We start from the raw sequence: 20,981 nt of genomic DNA on the forward strand, positions 1-20,981 counted from the left end.
GTCGTCGTACTAGTTTCACTGTCATCCTGCTGAGTTTCACTGTTTGTATCACTCATTATCATCCTCACCACAGCCAACAATGGACCATTATGGGCTCCACCCTTCCTTGATCATTGTTGCTGGCTTTGATCTGTCTTTTTGCATATCGTTCATTAATTTGCTCTATTCACCTTTTCATATCTCTTGGATCCCTCTCCCCTGACTCGAAGTCTTAAGAAGGGTCTCGACCTGAAACGTCACCTATTCCTTTTCTCCAGAGATGCTGCCTGACCCGCTGCGTTACTCCAGATTTTTGTGTCTATCTTCTATTGAGTGTTGAAGTTGGGACCTTATGTTACAGTTGCGTTGGACATTGGCGAGGCTGCATTTGGAGCACTGAGTTCAGTTTGGGTTGCTGTGCTATGGGAAGCATTCAATGAAGCTGGTAAGAGTGGCAGGGAAGATTTACGAGGATATTGGCTGGACTTGAGGGCCTGACCCATCAGGAGAGATTGGGCAAGCTAGGACTTTATACCTTGCAGTGAAGGAGGCCACATAAAATCATGAAGGGAATTGATAGGTGAATGCACAGTCTTTTACCCAGAGTAAGGGAATCAAGAACCAGACAGAGGTTAAGGTGAGAGAGGAAATAGGAACCTGAGAGGCAACTTTTCACTCAGAGGATGATGGGTACATGGAATGAGCTGCCAGAGGAGCAACACCAGTGTTCCTTTGAAAGGGCCACTTTGCAAAGTTTCAACTCTTTCATTATGATCTCCCCATTATGATCTCCCCAACCATGCAGAAACCTATATATTGTGGTGTTCACTTGATTCAAAAAGGGGTTAAATTTCTGCAGAAACTTTCATGATGTGAACATTTGTACAGCAATCCCTTAACTTTTGCAGGGGGTACCAATTGCCCAGGATGATAAGAAATCAGTGGTTAATATACAGGTCGTTAATGCAGTGATTGGGTGGAAGAGCACAGGTGCTGGAGTTTGCTGCCCATTTTAAATAGCTTGTTTATTCTGCAGACACCTCTCCATAACCTGATCAGGAAGACTGTTAAATGTTTCAATGTTTTAATGGGGCTTTATTTAGAAAATAGTCTTGAAATGCTCCATCTCTCCCCCATTGTGACACATGAGAAATTAAATAAAACCCCATGTTATGGTGAAGATTTGTTAAGCAAATGCTTGCTAATTGGGCGAGTCTTGCACTTCCTGGCAATGATCAGCTCTCTGGGTGCAATGATCATACTCCCCGGGGTATTTCCTGGGTATTCATTGCCAGGAAATACTCCGGGGTATTTCCCCCCCTCTCTAGCCCGGGGTAAGATGGTCAAAATGCCAATTCCACAGAGCAAACAACTTCCCAGTGTCGGCACGATCCTGACACGAGGATTCAAATCACACCCCGCGGGAACGACATCTGCAGAGTGCTGCCAGTTTATCTCTCTCTCTCTCTCTCTCGCTCTCTCTCTCTTTCTCTCTCTCTCTCTCGCGCTTGAAATATTGCACTTTGGCAGCATCCCAGTGACAGCTGCCCGAAGGCAAACTGCACCGCACTGATAAAGGCAGAAACCGTAGGCCCCATTCTCTCACACTGCCAGCACGCTGGAATACAGGAGCCCATTAGTGCACTCTCCTGGCTTATGCAGCTGCAGCCTCAACCGCTTCACATTCCACCGACAAGACGCAACCTGACCACATCGTGTGTCACCTGCTCTGGCTCAGGGAGATCAGAAAACATCAGCCATAAAGCCCTCGTTTCACGCATCTGTAAATACTCAGAGCTGCACTAGAATTATGGATTATGGGTCTGAAGAAGGATCTCCCATTCCTTCCCTCCAGAGATGCTGCCTGTCCCGCTGAGTTACTCCACCGTCTTGTGTCTATCTTTAGAATTATGGGAAGCTGATGGAGGAACGCAGCAGGTCTGGCGACATCTGTAGATGGAAATAGACAGTCAATGTTTCGGGTCAAAACCATTTCATTCCACAGATGCTGCTTGACCCACTGAGTTTCTCCAGCAGCTCTCCTATTTTTTGCTACAGATTCCAACATCTGCAATCCATTGTGCCGCCTAGAAAAATGGAAGCTAGCAGCACCGAGGGGGGAGATCTTGCTTGTAGCATCTTCCCGATCGTTTAATTCACCTTCCTATACAAGTTTAAATTTTAATTTTACAATTTTCCACGTTCAAAAGTTAAGGCCCTGCACTGTTTCCAGTCAGACATGCCGTGCCACAACTCAATTGAAAAAAACACCTGCCCACTCCATCAATCATCCACCCTTTGTTGCCGCAACGATTCATTACATGGATGTTTGCTTATCACATGGACGGTGTAGTGATCAATGGGCCTGCCTCATTGTATCAGCGCTGAAAAACACCAGTCATCCAGGTACTGACCACAGACTCTAGAACATAGAACAGTGCAGCACAGGAACAGGCCCTTCGGCCCATAAAGTCCATGCCGAACAAGATGCCAAGTTCAACTAATCTCCTCCGTCTGCACATGATCCATGTCCCTCCCTATGCATGTGCCCATCTAAAAGCACCTTAAATGTCACTATTTTATCTGCCACCACCACTACCCATGGTAGCATGTTCCAGCACCCACCGTTTTGTGCAATAAACTTGCCCCGCACATTTCCTTTAGAGTCTTTGACATTTCCACCCCAGGGGGGAAAAAAGGTTCTGGCTGTCTACCCTATCTATGTCTCTCATAATTTTATATACTTCCATCAGGTCCCCCCCCCCCACCGCCCCCTCCTCTCCTCTGATGCTCCAGAGAAAACAATCCAAGTTTGTCCAACTTCTCCATGGAAATACTTTTTCTCCATTTATCTTTATCAATATTCCTTACAATTTTGAACCCATCAGTATTTTGTTCACTTTTTCTGGCTTTTCCCATCTCTAGGGCACCTCAACGTGCCAGAAGTCTTGCATGCAAAGTGAGTGTACAAATAAGGAACTTGTAGGCCACTTGGCCCTCAAATCTGCTCCACATTTAGCAAGCTTTCATATATTTTCTTACCAAACAGATGGACAGCCATTCGGTTCATTATATCTCATCGGTCTCATTCCTCACTTTGTACCCGGTAACATCCTCCCTCCCACTTGCTCTCATGCTTGATTTGACGATAACCTCAACTCTGCCTTCTGTCTCCTTGCAGTAACCTTTCACCTAACGTATCAAGGCCACATCCAGTTGCCACAAAATATACAACGTAAAATAATATTTGCCTATTTGCAAAGATGAGCATGTGGTACAAAGTGTGTTGCTACCACAATTCGTAGCTGACTTGAGAGTAAAGTCAAGTCAAGTCAAGTCAAGTCAATTTATTTGTATAGCACATTTAAAAACAACCCACGTTGACCAAAGTGCTGCACATCTGACTAGGAAAAAAAGAAACATACAGTGGCAGTAAAGTAAACATACAGTAAAGGAAAGATTTACATTATACAACAAAATACTACCCCACTTATCAAATTTTTTTTCTCCAAAGGTTGCCACTGTTGGATTTCAGGGAAATTCCCATAAAGTTTCATATGCAACAAGATAGGTTAAGTATATTGTCATAAGCAATACGGTGGGGTGCAGATACAATGCAAATCTTGCTTGCAACAGTATCACACATACACCCGCATGAAAGCATAAATGTTACATAAATTACAGAATATAGTTGAATGAACAAAAAAAACTGTGATATAAACGACCTGTGAATCTTTGTCTGATAGTCAAAAAGGACTACAGGTTGAGCCTTTATTTCAACTACACTATATTTCAGCGCCCCAATTTGTATGCATATTTGTATGCATTCGTGTTTTATTAACAAATGGCATTTATAATAAAGACTAAAATATTGTAGGAGAGAAGATGTCCGAAAAAGGGTCCCAACCCGAAACGTCACCTATCCATGTTCTCCAGAAATGCCGCCTGACCCGCTGAGTTACTTCAGCATTTTGTGTCCTTTTCTTTAAAATATTGTGCTAATGTCCAGGATGCAACTGAAGCCATGATGCTCAGCAATGCCAAAGATGGAACAGTGGGATCATCATTCCCATTGAAGGCAGCAGAGGAGCTTCAGTTTAACATTTATCCTGAAGCACAATACCTCCGATGGTACTGCTCTCCTTCCGCAGTGCACAGAGTGACGGCCTGCGATTGTCGGTGCAGAACGTCCCCACAACAGGACCCCTGCATCTTAGTGATCAGGGTGCCACCAATGAGTCATGGCGGTAGGCTACAAGAACATGCTGGGAACTGACCGTTTAAGTTGCTCGTCACAGGGGAGCAACAGCTAGATGTGTGTGTGTGTGTGTGCGCGTTTGTGTGTGTGTGTGCGTGTGTGTGTGTGTGTGCGTGTGTGCGTGTGTGTGTGTGTGTGTGTGTGTGTGCGTGCGTGTGTGTGTGTGTGTGTGTGTGTGTGTGTGTGTGTGTGGTTTTCACATTCTCTCTGTCACCATGTTGTCTTTCCTTGCTTGGTCTGGCTTTCTCCCACATCCCAAAGACGAGCTGCTTCACAGCTTAATTGTCCGCTGTAAATTATCCCTCGTGCAGGTGAGTGGCAAGGAAATTATGGTTGGTGGTGGGACCATGGGGAGTAGATGGGAAAGTGGGAGAGACTGTGCTGGAGGGGAACAAGTGAGGGAAGGATAGGATTGCTCAAGGCGCGTTAAGGTTGAATTTCTTTCTTGGATAAGGGATGTGGAAAACATGATAAGCCGTTTTCAAAAGTATTTTGCTTCGAGTTATAAATGCACACTGGGAAAGGAGTCTTGTGTTGTTGGACACTGCAATCTTTCATGGTGTAGCCATCGATGACTTTTCAGGAGATTATAAGTGATAGGAGCGGAATTAGGCCATTCGGCCCATCCAGTCTACTCTGCCATTCAATCATGGCTGATCAATCTCTCCCTCCGAACCCCATTTGTCTGCCTTCGCCCCAATCAAGAATCCATCCATCTTTCATTCGTCACAGTGAAAGCCATGGTCAAGTGTGCTTGAAGAAGGGGAAGGGCAGAAGCAAAATCAGGTGGGGATCCCGGTGGAACTCAACTAATCATCGCTTCCAGGCAGGACCTTTTGAGCAGCTTGCAACAGAGTCACGAGAGCTTGCTTCCCACCGAGCCGCCAATCCATCTCCCCTCTTAGTATCAGCGTGTCGGGATTCCTAACTCCTGAGGCCAGGCTTGCCACAGGTTTGTTTGATGTTCATCTTCACCCAGCGAGCAGGAACAAACTCGTGACTCGGCCCTATCGCTTAGTTGAACTGCATGTTTTGCTTAAATATTTTCATGCCTGAGTCAGGCTCCTCGGGCACAGGCCCTGTGTTCCGACTCATCTCCCTGATCTCATCTGACACCCACCAGGTCAAGCTGTGGCAGGAGGTCCTGGGCAAACCTCAAGCACATAGTGCACATAGTCAGTGCCTGCAGCACTTCAAAGTCCTTTTTTTGTCAGCCAATTAATTGTTTGAGGGAAAGTCTGTGTTGTAAATCAGAAAAGATATTTAAAAGAACGACAAGAGGGATCTTTCCCTATTCCTGACAATGCTTCTGTCTGGAATAATTTATTGTCTGATGGTTTTCATTTCTCTGATTGTGGATTTTGTTGTGCATGAGCTGTTGTTTCTGCTTTGTACCAACAACACTCCTAAAGTGCTCGACCTGTGCTGTTCCTGACACTATGATGTGCACTGAAAGAACGCAACTCTTTTATTTTCTTTAACCAGGCAAAACAGCGTTAAGAACGCACAATTGCAGCCTGCGGAGATTCCCAAAACCAGGCAGGAGGTCCGGAGGCAGACGGGGAGCGAGGCTAGGCAGAGCCCTTTGAGCCATCAACACTCACTGTCTAGCCTAAGACAAGGAGTAACGATTTGGGCAAACCCTCGGATTTTTCCCGGAGCACAACCCCTTCAGTGATGTGGCTATCTCCAGATGTATCCCATGTTCCCCCGTATTCACAGACCTCACATACCTAGACTGGCTCTCATAACTCACTGTTACTCATCAACGGCAACTCCTTGTAAACTCCTAGCTACGCTTAAAGAGGCATTGAGGCAGGTGCAGGACCAGGCTGGGAATGGAGGGATATTGGCCACGTGCAGGCAGGCAGATTTTGTTCTTTTTTAGTTTAGAGATACAGCATGGAAACAGGCCCTTCAGCCCACCGAGTCCACACTGACCAACGATCCCTGCAAATTAACATTATCCAACACACACTAGGGAGAATTTTACATTTATACCAAACCAATTAACCTACAAACTTGTATGGCTTTGGAGTGTGGGAGGAAACTGAAGGTCTCCGAGAAAACCCACGCAGGTCACGGGGAGAACGTACAAACTCCGTACAGGCAAGCACCCATATAGTCAGGATAAAATTCGGGTCTCTGGCGCTGTAAGGCAGTAGGTCTAACGCTTCACCATCGTGCTGCCCACTGTGCCATCCACAGATGGGATTAATTTAAATTGGCATCATGGTCGGTACAGATGCTGTGGGCCGAAGGGACTGTTTTTCTGCTGTACAGTTCTATTTATACCAACTGGGAACAAATTCACCTTCCTGGCTGCTCTCTGGCTAAACTAGTACATCGCAGGCCCTTTACCAGTCACCCTGGCATTTGTGTTTTGCTGAGAATTTGGAGGCAATTAGGCAGGAGCGTCAGTACTGTGTTATTGTTATTTACCTGTGGTCTAAGGGGCAAAGGACCACCACACAACAAAACATGAGCAATGTGAACACCACACCCACTGCCCGTACCCCAGGCTGTGATCCTGGCTGCGATCCTGCCATCGCGTGGTGGTTTATAAGGTGTGGGTCGGCTGCAAGGTTGAATACAACGTCAACACTGACGGGCTGAGCTCGTGTACAGAGGGCAGCCAGCTTGGCAGGGGTACTGGACAGCGGGTATCGCTCTGGCGACTGCATCTTGCCTAGTGTTGGCCACTGTCTTCAGCACAAGGAAATCCAGCACCGTGCCTACGTCATTCAGGTGCTGATGTAAACTCCAAACAAATCCAAACTTGATGGGAATAGATGGCCGACCTGCACTGGAAGGAGGGGCACCTCATGCTCTGGATGCTCACCCTTCAGCAGAACAATTCATACCCAAACACTCTCTCATTTCTAAAGCTCACATGAGTGGTCATCGGTTTGAAATATGATCCTGTTTCTCCCTCCGCACGCATTGGGTGTTTCGAGCATTTTCTGTGTTTTGGCGTTGAATGACCTGTTGTTTATTTCCCGAAGTTTTGAGTTTAATCTCTTCACAGTCTAGCGGTCGAACTGCTCGCACATGCCTCAGTGATCTGTATCTTGTTTCTTTTATAAGACTGGATGCCAGCCCTCCCCCAGTTCCCAGTTATCGCATCATCTGATAGCAAGGCTGCACCAAGATCCTGTGGGTGCCGCTGGCTTCAAAACAAACTTTAATTGATGTTTTAAAATTAAAACAAAAGTGCAGACACTGAAAATTGTCAATAAGAACAGAAAATGCTTGAAACGTTCAGCGAGTCAGACAGTATCTGTGGCTATAGAAACAGGGATCATATTTCAGGTCCAAAACCCTTCGCCAGAAATGGGGAAGATTTTGGTTGATGTTTCTTTGCTGAAAGTAAATGAAGGACATTCAGAAATGGCAATGCCCCCTCCTTCCCTCCTGATGTAATACAGTTATGATGCATCTGAATCGGCACGGTGGCGCAGCGGTAGAGTTGCTGCTTTACAGCGAATGCAGCGCCGGAGACTCAGGTTCGATCCTGACTACGGGTGCTGCACTGTAAGGAGTTTGTACGTTCTCCCCGTGACCTGCGTGGGTTTTCTCCGAGAGCTTCGGTTTCCTCCCACACTCCAAAGACGTACAGGTATGTAGGTTAATTGGCTGGGTAAATGTGAAAATTGTCCCTAGTGGGTGTAGGATAGTGTTAATGTGCGGGGATCACTGGGCGGCACGGACTTGGAGGGCCGAAAAGGCCTGTTTCCGGCTGTATATATATGATATGATATGATCTGAATACAATAACACAAAAGGACTCAAAAAGTGCTGGAGTGACTCAGTGGGTCAGGTATCATCCCTGGAGAACATGGATAGGTGATATTCTGAAGAAGATGTCACTTGAAACGTCACCTGTCCGTATTGTCCCATAGATGCTGCCTGAGTTACTCCAGTTCTGTGTGTCCATTTGTGTATTAACCAGCATCTGCAGGTCTTTGTTTCTACTGAATAGTGGAACAGGTTTGATGGGTTGAATGGTCTGTTCCTATCACTTTTGCATCAGGCAGAACCACAACTATTTCACAGCAAGAACTGGGCAGAACTGTTGAATATTGCATAACAGCAGATCCAGCTACAGACCAACTGCCCATTGTATTTTCATGTAGATGGTATCAACTGCACAGATAACATCAGCTTGTTCCAGGTAAACAGATACTTGGAGTGTGTTTTGTGAAACTTTCCCCAGTAAATGCATCTCCTTTTTTGATAGGCAGTACTGGCCACTCAATGTAAGAAAGTTCCCCAAGTTATTGCTTTGTCCTGTGGCTAAATTGATTTATAGCTTCTTCATTGGCAAAGTTAATGCAAACAGGATGCTCTTGGTACTCACCCATCCGAATCTTGGTAATTAACATTCAGCCTCTTTGTGGAGCCCAGGAGCTCTGTAATTCAAGAAAGAACAGCGAGTTAGACAGGAGAAGACTATCTCGGTTACAGAGCTAGACTTGCAGACTTTGAAACACATGGCCGGTGCTGGAACATGAAGCAGAGGGGAGCAGATCAGCCACAATCTTCATGAAGGGTAGAGGGGCCAAATGGTCCTTCGGACAACAATTTCTGTTCTGCATTTACAGATTTTTAATGATAATGAGTATAAACAGAGAATTGAGTCAAGTGACACCATAGGTCTAACATTGAACTATCACTGTCAGAAAAATCACCATAAAGTTCCACATGCAATAAGATAGGTCAAGTTTATTGTCATATGCAAAAGGTACGATGAGGTGCAGATACAATGCAAGTCTTGCTTGCAACCGTATCAGACACATAGACATCCATGCAAACATAAATCATACATAAATTACAGAATATAGTTAGTTGAAAGAGCAAAAAAACTGCTCTCTAAGGGACCTGTGAATCTTTGTCATTGATAATCGAAACGGACAGAAAAATCCACTTGCTCTTAAATGGTCATCTTAAGTTAACCCGTAATGACGGCCACAGACCCACTTATACTTTATCTAGTGTTAATGTTTCCAGAGAGGAACAGATTTCACACATCACCATGGGGCATGGTGAACTCAGAACCAGGGAAGTTGTGTTAATCGTATCAAGCCTTTGTCAGTCCAGGACCATTGGGCACAGTTCTGGTCTACACAGCTTAGGAAAAGGTGAAAGAAGCATATCACAGCAAGTCAGAAAGTCATAAGTGATAGGAGTAGAATGAGGCCATGAGGCCCATCAAGTCTACTCCGCCATTCAATCATGGCTGATCTATCTTCCCCCTCCTAACCCCATTCTCCTGCCTTCACCCCAAAACCTTTGACGCCTGTACTAATCAAAAATCTATCTATCTTTGCCTTAAAGATATCCACTGACTTGGCCTCTACAGCCTTCTGTGGCAAAAAAAATCCACAGATTCACCACCCTCTCACTAAATACATTTCTTCTCGTCTCCTTCCTTAAAGAACGTCCTTTAATTCTGAGGCTATGTCTTCTAGTCCTAGACTCTTGTGGAAACATCCTCTCCACATCCACTCTATCCAAGCCTTTCACTGTGCTGTGTAGGAAAGAACTGCAGATGCTGGTTTAAATCAAAGATAGACACAAAATGCTGAAGTAACTCAGCGGGTCAGGCAGCATCTCTGGAGAGAAGGAATGGGTGACGTTTCGGGTCGAGGCCTTTCTTTCGACTTATGTCAGGGGAGTGGGCGGTACAGAGATAAAATGTAGTCGGAGACAGTAAGACTGGTAGGAGAACTGGGAAGGGATGAAGAGAGAGGGAAAGCAAGGGCTACTTGAAGTTAGAGAAGTCAATGTTCATACCGCTGGGGTGTAAGCTACCCAAACAAAATATGAGGTGCTGTTCCTCCAATTTGCACTGGGCCTCACTCTGACAATGAAGAAGGCCCAGGACAGAAAGGTCAGTGTGGGAATGGGAGGGGGAATTAAAGTGTTGAGCAACCGTGAGATCAGGTAGGTTTAGGCGGCTGTATCACTATCCTGTATGTTTCAATGAGGTCCCTCCTCAGTCAACAATTCCAGTGTAGGGTGGGCCCAACCACCTCCAATAGAAGGAAGGTTGATGCTGGGGAGACCCAGGCCTTGCTACAATGCAAATTCCTTCGGTGTGATGGAGTAGTCAGCCGGCTGCTTGCTGGTCTAGACACGGTGATTTAGCTGTGTTTTTTGTGTTGAATGCAAGATCAGTGCAGTGTGCCACCAATTCAACTCAGTTAATCATTAGCTCTGTTTTCATGAACTATTGGCCAAAATTACACACCACAATGAACTAGCTGGAAACAAAGAGCAAGTAAATCAGCAGCGCTGATGTCCTGGGGCAGCTGTGCTCACGTTCAGGCCAAACATCACAGGCTGCTTTTGACTCAATTACCTGGGCACTTTGCAAGTTATTAACAAAATATCATTAGACTTTTTGTATAGGATACAGGCCCAGTATTTGTCCACTACATTTGCTGTTGTGTTTGCTGAATTAATATTAGGCCGGCATGGTGGCGCAGCGGTAGAGTTGCTGCCTTACAGCGCCGGAGACCCGGGTTCGATCCCGACTCCGGGTTCGATCCCGACTCCGGATGCTGTCTGTACGGAGTTTATACGTCTCCGTGACTTGCTTGGGTTTTCTCCGAAATATTTAGTTTCCTCCCACACTCCAAAGATGTACAGGTATGTAGGTAAATTGGCTAGGTAAATATAAAAATTGTCCCTAGTGCGTGTAGGATAGTGTTAATGTGCGGGGATTGCCGGTTGGCTTGGTGGACTTGGTCTCTAAACCAAACTAAAAATTCAACTCAAACCAGGGCCTGCCCTACTACATTCCAACCTCATCCATCATTGCTTTTATACATGGATGAGATGTTAACATTGGGACAGTTAATGGAAGTGTATCCAGGACAGTCAGTATTACGATCGAGGAAATGCTGAATGTCTTAAGGCATGTGAAGGTAGGCAGGAGTAACATAGTGGTGCAGCAGTAGAGTTGCTACCTTATAGCGCCAAAGACCCAGGTTTGATCCTAACAACAGGTGCTGTCTGTACGGAGTTTGCATGTTCCCCCATCAAATAGACAGAAAGCGCAGCACACGGATGCAGGTTAGTGTGGTTGCCTCACCACTCAGGAGACCGGGATTGGGATGTCTGAGCACAGTGTGCATGTTCTCCCTGTGATCGTGTAAACTTCCCCAGGTGTTTTCCTCTCACATATCAACCTCTGCGGATAGGTTAATCGATTGCTGTGAATGACCCCTGATTGCAGATTAATGGCAAAAAGAATCAAAGGAGAGTTGATGGGCAGATATGAAGGCGAAGGGGATGCAGGGATAGAAGAACATGAGAGGAGAGATTGCACTGATGGGGTTGCTCCTTTGGAAGCTGGCAAGGACCTGGTGGGCTGAATCCCTTCGTTATAAGACCTTGTCGGCCTATTTGAAGAACAGCAAGGAATTACTTCCCGTGCGCTGAACGATATCAATCCCTAAATTAATATCACTCACAAATTATTATCTTATTGCTTTGGGAGCTCTCAGAGCACAAACTGTCTCACATTTCTGACATTACCAGAAGTGCTGACAGTTCATCAGCTTCAGACGGCTTTGGAATGTTGTGAGGCTGTGGAGGGCGCTAATTAAACACAATGCCCTGACTCTGCTTCCTACTCCAAGAATGCATAGACTGGATTAATGCTGAGCCGAGTGGGCGGCCAGAATGTACACCATCCCACTCTGCTGTTGACGAACAATTTGCCTTGACCAACCTCTGGCCCGGCTATTTCAGGCCGACTCTTTGCTGCCAATCCCCGCTGTTGGGAAGAATGCAGCTAATACATTTTCCTTCACCTGCTGATGGGGTCACTGGGCTGGTGGGGAGTCGTGCGGAGGGAACGACCTGCCCGGTCTATGTGGCTGAAACTCAAACCTTCAGAGAGGACTATTCCAAAGCCCTCCTAATATCATTCCCAGCTGTACATGTGTGCCGTTCAGAATGACCACTGACACTCCGGCCAGTCGTGTTCCTCCACAATTAGCGAGGGAACGATAGAATTACATAAATGAATCTCTTACTGTCCAGACTACGATGGGCTCCTGCGAGAAGCTGCAGCTTGTGATGAGAGTTTCATGCAAGGCTTAATGTCAGCAAAGTGAGTTATAGCCTCTTGTCTGGCTCTGGTAATTGTCACTTAAAACTGGCATTTACCAAGCAGACAGGACTGGGTTATATTCTGCATCGGTGTCGCACACTCTAACTTCCAGCAAGTCAATTACTTTGCACTTGTTGATCTCGCAATCTGGCAAAATCCACACCCTTGCATTCAAACACTCTCTCGGCTTTGCCTCTCTGTATCACTGCAGCTCCCTCCAGCCTATTGACGCTCTCAGGGTGTTGCACCACTCCAATGTGGTGCTAGATAGAGCTCTTAATGATAGCGGAGTCAGGGGGTATGGGGAGAAGGCAGGAACGGGGTACTGACTGAGAATGATCAGTCATGATCACATTGAATGGCGGTGCGTACAGGCTCGAAGGGCCGAATGGCCTCCTCCTGCACCTATTGTCTATTGTCTATAATGTGCTTCTTGCCTAGACCTCCCCTCAGCCTCTCTGCACTGCTCACCTACAAAGTTCTCTTGGAACTCTGTCTCACGGACAAAGCTTATGATCATCTAGTTCATCACCCACTCTGTGTCCAGTTTCATGGCTTGCCTGATAAAAGCTTTTTGGGGCTATTTTCCATATTCCTTGCAACCTGGGACTCTATTTCAGCCCATCTAGTCCATGCTAGGTCACATAACAATCCCATTCCTCACAAGTTTTCCCTGCGACCTGTTTTTCCCCCATGTCCACAAAAAACCCTCCCAGATTCTACCACTCACCTGGTGATCTCGCATGGGATCTGGGAGAAAACCGGAGCACCCGGAGGAAACTCGCACAGATGCAAATTCCACACAGACAGCACTGGAGGTCAGGACTGAACCCAGGGTCGCTGGAGCTGTGAGGAAGCAGTTCTACTCGTGGCCTTACTATGCCAACCAAACCTTTCTTGGCCCGTAATATCTGGTATTCCCAACTGCTGTCCATTGGGCCTTGCCTTGGTTTAAAGAAGTACATAGTTGAAAATTGTTGAGGTGTTGCAAAAATACAATTTTACCATGAAAATTCTTCTGAGAAAAGCTTTGTGAAGACAATTTATGATGGGAATGCATATTTTTAGTTTAGTTTTGAGATACAGCACGGAAACAGGACCTTCAGCCAACCGAGTCCTCGCCAACCAGTCACTAGCACACACTACACACTAGAGGCAATTTACAATTTTTACCGAAGCCAATTAACCTACAAACCTGTTTTTCTTTGGATTGTGTCAGGAAACCGGAGCACCCGGGGAAAGTCCACACAACTCACAGGAAGAACATACAAACTCCGTACAGATACTACCCGTAGTCAGGATCGAACCTGGGTCTCTAGCGTTGTAAGGCAGTAACTCTACCGCTGCTCCACCTTGCCACTCACATGGTGAGAAGACACAAGCCCTTTGTGAGTCCTGTGCAGCATTTAACCCAGTTCCCTCTTATGGGTTGATGTCAGTTTAAAGTGAGGGGAACAATCAGCCGTGCTGGATGATGAAGCACCAGGCCAGAATCCACCACAATGAGGTTCAACACAATCCACCACAATGTGGGCAGCGGTAGAGTTGCCGCCTTACAGCGCTTGTAGCGCCGTAGACCCGGGTTCGATCCCGACTATGGCTGCTGTCTGTACAGAGTTTGTACGTTCTCCCCGTGACCGCGTGGGTTTTCTCCGAGATCTGCGGTTTCCTCCCACACTCCAAAGACGTGCAGGTTTGTAAGTTTAGAAAATAGGTGCAGGAGGAGGCCATTTGCAGCACCGCCATTCATTGTGATCATGGCTGATCATCCACAATCAGTAACCCGCGCCTGCCTTCTCCCCATATCCCTTGATTCCGCTAGCCCCTAGAGCACTATCTAACTCTCTTTTAAATTCGTCAAGTGAATTGGCCTCCACTGCCCTCTGTGGCAGAGAATTCCACAAATTCACAACTCTTTGGTCTCATATCAGTTTTAATTGGCTTGGTATAAGTGCGAATTTTCCTTAGTGTGTGTAGGTTAGTGTTAACGTGCGGGGATCGCTGGTCGGTGTGGACTCCGTCGAAGAGCCTGTTTCCGCGCTGTATCTCTAAACTTAACTAAACTCCCTGCGTGGAGCTCTCAACGCAACCTGTGGATGTCTGGACACACTGCCTGCAACATCGGTGGATCAGTGAGAGATTAAGTTATAGCATTTCAACACTCCGTCACTAATCAGTGGAACACCACTGGCCAGTCTATCAATTGTCATAATGAAAGGCAGCCTATGTCAATACCTAGCAACCCAGTCCGTGCCATTCCATACCGGGGTCGACACGGTTACCAAGACAACGAGGGCTTGAAAGGTCACACTTCGATGCTAAACCAGGGAATTCATAATAGCACGTTTACAGTTTCTAAACACTGGGTTGCAATAGTTATTTCTTGTCTGCTGAACTGTTGCCGATTTTTAATAACTCCCTCTCTGGGAACTAGCTGTGGCTGTTCCACGAGCCAATCGGGATTTGGAGAAAGGCTGGCAGGATCTGACAATAATTAAAAGTCAGAATGGATTCATACTCTGACCTTTGTGCCTCAAATATAGAAACAGATGGGAGTGGCATTTTGCGCCCTTGCAGGCTCCAAGTTAGAATACCTGCAGGCATCAGTAAATACTTGTGAACATAAGAATTACGGGATGCAGGCCACTCAGCCCTGAGCTCGTGCTATCTTTCAATAAGATTATGGCTGATCTCACTGTAACATCAACTCCACATTCCCATCTACCACCCCCCCCCCCCCCCCCCCCCCCACCATAATCTTTCCCCTCGCTTGCTTATCAAGAGTCTATTTACCGCAGTCTTACATATATTGACGCCCACAATTGTCCTTGGAGGCACCACAAAGTGCCAACATCAAAGTCCTGCTCTCCTCTGGGAAGAAAGGTCAGGCCCAGATCTCCAACACAAACCTCTGGCCAAAACAGATGGCAGCTGGTGCTGCTTGTTAAAGACATTGAGCAGTCCAGCTGCCCGACTCTGATGGGGCAATGTCCTGCAGCATAGCCATCAATCCTCATTCTCCAACCCATCCAGCCCGAGCCACCAGTTCCCATGTACATCCAAAACGCTGCAACGCTGGGGATCATCAACACGTCCATGCAGACCTTAAGCATTGACAACATATTCAATGCCATCCCGCGCATCCTCTCTCAGATTAATTCAAGCGTACTGCCAACCTGTACCCTCCCTGTTTACACACTGCCATCCTTCATTCCCCCTTTTGCACATGGCCACCAGTGCCCTCTCTCCCTGTTTACACACTGCCATCCTTCATTCCCCCATTTGCACATGGCCGCCAGTGCCCAGTGACCTAGCCTTCCTCTCTACCCCCATTTGCACAGTGATCCAACACTGCCCTCCATTGACATCCCTCCTTCCTGTATTTGCACTTGCATCCCATGTATCTCACCAAGGTGTCTCGTGCCTCGTAGCCGACCACTAGCTACGATACTGCAAGTAGGCACTGCATGCGTACCTTTAACAGTGCCAGTCATGTTTACTGACACACAAGGACAAAATGGGAACAAGAGACTCGTCAGCCATTCAAGACGGACATTCGAGGAGATACTGGGTGATGAGCATCTCAAAGCCACCCAAGTACACCCTTGCTCCAGGTATCTGAAAAAGAGTCAAAACATATTAAAAAAAAGATCCAAAGTGCTCGAGTAACTCAGCGGGTCAGTGACGATATCGGAGCACGAGCAGGTGCCGACTTTTCGGGTCGGGACCCTTCTTCAGTTTCCATGTTCTCTCGAGATGCTGCCTGACCCGCTGAGTTACTCGAGCACTTTGTGTCTTTTTTTGTAACGCAGCATCTGCAGTTCCTCGTGTCTTGTTTTGACATCATCTCATCATGGTGACTGCGCAGTTTGTTCATCATTTAACGATGAAGGAAATTTAGTTATGTCATTTCATAATGTTTTTACGTGACCTATGACTCTTTAATAATGTTTTAACATGAGCTATGTCCTTTTGTAACTAATTTAAATACTGCTGAGAGCCTTTGATAAATTTCCAGAGTCCCGGGAGAACGGGTCTGATGTGGAAACTGCAGACGGCAGCAGTAGAAAGGGAATGTTGGAAGCTTCGGAACGCTGGAGGGAGGGGTGTGGAGAGGAGACAGGGGAGATGGTGAGCAGTTGAATAGACCATGAGCCAGGCTGGGAGAGAGAGGTGGCCACAGGTGCCTGCTTCTCCATGGACACCAATGGAGAGCTGCTGGAGGGAAGTGGACTGAAGATTTGGGTTGATATCCTTTGTCTGCACTGATGATAGGTCGTAACCCAAATTGTCGGTGCCCATTTCCCTCTGTAGATGCTGTCTGACTTGCTGTGTTCCTCTAAAAGCAGCCTCCATTTTCCTGCTTAATCATGTCTGGGGTTTCACCCAAATCTGACCCACTTACTACAGTTGCTCTGTATTATCTCCACTGTAGCTTCAGCTACCTGTCACCGACCATTAATTCTTTTCAGCGGCAGGAGCTACTGACCACAGAACCCACTGACAGTATCAGCAACGCCAGCTTGTCAACCTGCAACGTCGAGCTACTCCCTTTCTCAGGGAGTTTTCAATTTCTTACCACGGCAATCCTCCCTTTCTCTGGCACGCAAAATATTAACTGGAAATAGTTCATGACCTGAAAACAGTGGGGATGGGATCTGTTTGAACTGACTTTCTGGTGCCCATCTGCATCTGTACCAATAGGCTATTCACGTGAGAAAGACTTCACCTTCATTTAATATCTCTGATCAGACGTCGATCAAAGGCCAATAGTGGTATGGGACTTTGTGGGTTATTTTCCTTTGTCAGTGGTAACAGACTTCACTTCCCTCTGAGCAGATCACTCAGTTGGCACTGCATTCCCCTCTGTGAGTTCAACACCCACTGCACAGTCCCGAGCTCACTGTCTCAGGTAATGTTACCGACGGCTTTTATCCATGCAGTACTGAGGGAGAGCTGAATTGTTGCCAGGACGTGGTTATCCGTACAGTAATGAGGGAATGCATTGTGTTGGCACTGTTTTCCAAGGCAATACTGAGGCACCGTTACCACCAGCTGTTCTGTGCAATACTGTGGGCGTGCTACACTGTTAACTGTGCCGCCTTTTAGTCCGTACTGAGGACGTGCTGCGTTGCTGCCATCAGCTGCCCTGTGCAGTACTGCCCGCACCCTGCACTGAACTGTGCTGCCTCGACGTGCAGTACTGAGGGAGTGCTGTATTATTGTAAGCAGTTGTCTTCCAGCGCAGTATTGCGAGCTGCATTGTTACCAGCAGTTGGCTGCCACTGCAGTACTGAGGGAGTGCTGTATTACTGTAAGCAGTTGTCTTCATGGAGGATGGCCGTATTCCAAAAGACATCCTCTACGAAGAGCTGACATCTGGGAGGAGAACCATCGGCCGCCCCCAGCTACGTTACAAGGATGTCTGCAAGAGAGATTTGAAGGCGCTCGACATCGATGTGGAGTCCTGGGAGAGCCTTGCAGCTGACCGTACGAGGTGGAGACGTAACCTGAACCAACATCTCAAAATGGGGGAAGAGAAATTGATGAACGCAGCGGCAGACAAGCGGGCACGCAGAAAGGAGCGCAGCAACTTTAACAGACCAGAGACCACACACAAACGTGACCTTTGCCACAGAGACTGCCACTCCCGCATTGGTCTCTTCAGTCACAAGCGACGCTGCTCTAGCCGAGGTGTGGAGCAAACAGCCAACTAGGATGCATCACCCACGGTCAGCCATGACCGAGGGGGGCCTAAAAAAAATGTCTTCCAGTGCAGTATTGCGAGCTGCATTGTTACCAGCAGTTGGCTGCCACTGTAGTACTGAGGAAGAGTTGCATTGTTGGCACGGCTGAGGTATTAAACCAAACTGCAGCCTGCAGTCAGGAAGCTGCAGTGAATCGCCTTCTGAAGAAGGACGAGGCAGTTCTCCCTCAGTATCACCGAATATTTATTCAGCAGCCAACGTTGGTAAAATGGACTGCCCGATACATTAATGCATTACCCCACGTGGAAGGTTGTCAAATGCACATTTCGTTCAGCCTTCTGCGCTCAAGTAGTTCTGTGCACAAAATTCAAATGCAAATCTTTTACTACAATAAGTGGGAGTGAAAACCCACAACACAACGCAACGCAGAAACAATCAGGGAAGAGGTTTCAGGTTTGCAACAAGGTGGATGCCTAGAAATCCCATGCACTCAACGTTGAAGCCTCAGCATTGACTGATCATAACCCATCAATACTGGTCTCTCCTCCTTCACCGCAACTCAGCGCTCTTCAACTATAACCTTCATTAATCATTTTCACATTAAGTGGATTAGCAGGTGTCTCAGAGGACCCTATCATCATAAGTCATGCGATCACAGACAAGGCTTCCTGGGGGAATGATGCACTTTGAATACGTTTAATATTCTTCATTAACCTTGGATGCTGGGGTTGCCAAGGGACTTTGTTCTCTGGTGCTGAAGCAAGTTTCCTGGGAAGCAGCTCGTCCAGGTGATTACTTTGAACTTGTAATGATATACTTTTTCCATAGCAAACCAACCATGTCTCGACGCCAACACACTATTCCTGCCGTTCCTGCTAGCCCAGTGCTTCTCCTCAGGAGGTGAATGCAATCACACTGCAACACCAGCCTAACACTTCTAAACAGTTGTATCCCCTTCCCGTCCCCCATCGCCATGGTGCTCAGTATTGTGGGTACAGTGACACAGGAGGTCTGTCAGGCTATCGGGTTGTCTCCAGCCTTGTACCCGAGTGTTGGCAGGCTGATGAACCATGCAAGTCATCACCATTGAGTCTGGTGCTCTGGCAACGTTCAGTGCACTCACTAGCAGTCCATCGCCACTAGCAGTCTTGCATTGATGCTGCCGCTAAATACAGCTTCATGTTTCTTTACAGTGACTGAAATCTAGGCTGGCAATCCCACCACAGCATGAGGGACTTACTGATTCATTGCGACCCAGAGAGGGGCCACTCGGCCCGTCAGAGTGATGCCCCATTTCCTCTCCCTGTATTTTCCCGTATAACGACAACTTATTCTCTCTCACATCCCTAACAATTCTCCTTCGTTTCTGTTGCCATTTACAGACACTGGGAGTAACTTGCAGCAGACAATCTAGCTACAAGCATCTCCCTGGGACATGGGATGAAAACAGAGTAGGTACAATCGCAGGGGCGGTTGCACACTCTCTACCAATCCTATAGATGGGAGCGTGCTTGACGTTGGTGTCTGTATGTACTCGTGTTGAACTTGCATTGTTGGTGCTGTGAGGCAGCAGCACTAACCACTGCATCACATTGCCGCACTAAGGTAAATATAATTTTTTTTAATGAGTTGGTTCCCAGACAACAACAAAAAATTAAACCCTCCTCCCCTCCCCTACCCAGACAACACTGATCTTGTTGCCTCAGTGCTGGTAATGGGAGGTTGACGTGCGAAGATTGGCCCCAACAGTGCCTGCCATTGGCCCCAACAGTGCCTGCCATTTTCAAGGTGCTTTACCTGGAAAGAGCTTTGGCACACCCTGAGGCTCTTTCCAGAAGTGCCACGGAGGCTTGGTGCTACGAGATGCAGGTCCTCGCCTTCAATGAGCAGTCAGCATTCAGTCTCGGTTACAAAAGGAGCTCGACTGAAAGGGCCTTTCAGTCCACCCTGCGGTTCACCAGGGGGAGGGGGCAGGGTCCTCCTTACACAAAGTTTGTTCTGTTTAAAGCACTTTGTGTTGGCATTGTGAGCAGCCCACCAGCAGACAGGCTCAGCACATTCCCTCCTTTTCAAATCTATCCCACTACTCCCCGACCTTTGTTCCTCGTACAATAACTGGTTTTGTCATCTTTTATGCTTAACGTCCATCCTTCTGCAGTCAGGATTCCTTGGGACAGGAGCCATTTCTCTGGACCACCATCAATCCTAATGGCACTTCTGTTGGTTCTAAAGAGTTCTTCTGGTGGAAGCATCAGTCGTGGAATATTCCAGTCTCTAGGATGGAGGATCGCGGAATTCAGGTGTCCATTCCCAAACTTTGTGCACAAAAACTACACTTACAGAAAATAGATTTGTTGATGCTTTGATGCTCAGCGCACTGCTGAGAGAGATCTACGCAGTCAGAGAGCCTGCAGCAAGCTCTCCTCAATATCCAAATCATTATTTATCCTCTGCTCAACTTTAAAAGAGAAAATAGATTTTTTGATGTTTATCTCAAACACGACTTTGGATATCCATTACACAGAATCATGGAGAGATACAGAGCTGAAACAGGTTCACAGAGTCCATAAGGACCATCAGCCACGCATTTACACTGCATTCATCTAATTTTATTATCACCTCATTCCCGTCATTGGTAGAGTTGCTGCCTCACAGCACCAGAGACCCTGACTTTGGGTGCTGTCTGTGCGGAGTTGGTACTTTCCCTCTGTGACCACACGGATTTTCTCCGGGTGCTCCGGTTTCCTCTCACATTCCAAAGACGTGCAGGTTTTTTAGATTGCTCCTGGTGTGTAGGATGCAAAAGTGGGATAACATAGAACTATTGTGCGGTGATCGGTGGTTGGCGTGGATTCGGTGGCCCGAAGGGCCTGTTTCCACTGTATCTCTAAAAAAAAACTAAATCAACTCT

The 20,981-nt window shown here is 47.0% G+C and overlaps 1 protein-coding gene across 2 annotated transcripts in view; it reads right to left on the reverse strand.

The window, feature by feature from the left end:
• caskin2b (CASK interacting protein 2b) overlaps positions 1-20,981 on the reverse strand; it is a 208,091-nt gene that overhangs the window by 77,208 nt on the left and 109,902 nt on the right. For both annotated transcript variants that reach the window (XM_078401164.1, XM_078401163.1), the window contains exon 3: positions 8,598-8,649. In XM_078401164.1, coding sequence (XP_078257290.1) covers positions 8,598-8,649 — 52 coding nt within the window. The remainder of the gene's footprint in view (positions 1-8,597; positions 8,650-20,981) is intronic.

Source organism: Rhinoraja longicauda, chromosome 6, assembly GCF_053455715.1.
Source record: "Rhinoraja longicauda isolate Sanriku21f chromosome 6, sRhiLon1.1, whole genome shotgun sequence".
Taxonomy (NCBI): domain Eukaryota; kingdom Metazoa; phylum Chordata; class Chondrichthyes; order Rajiformes; family Arhynchobatidae; genus Rhinoraja; species Rhinoraja longicauda.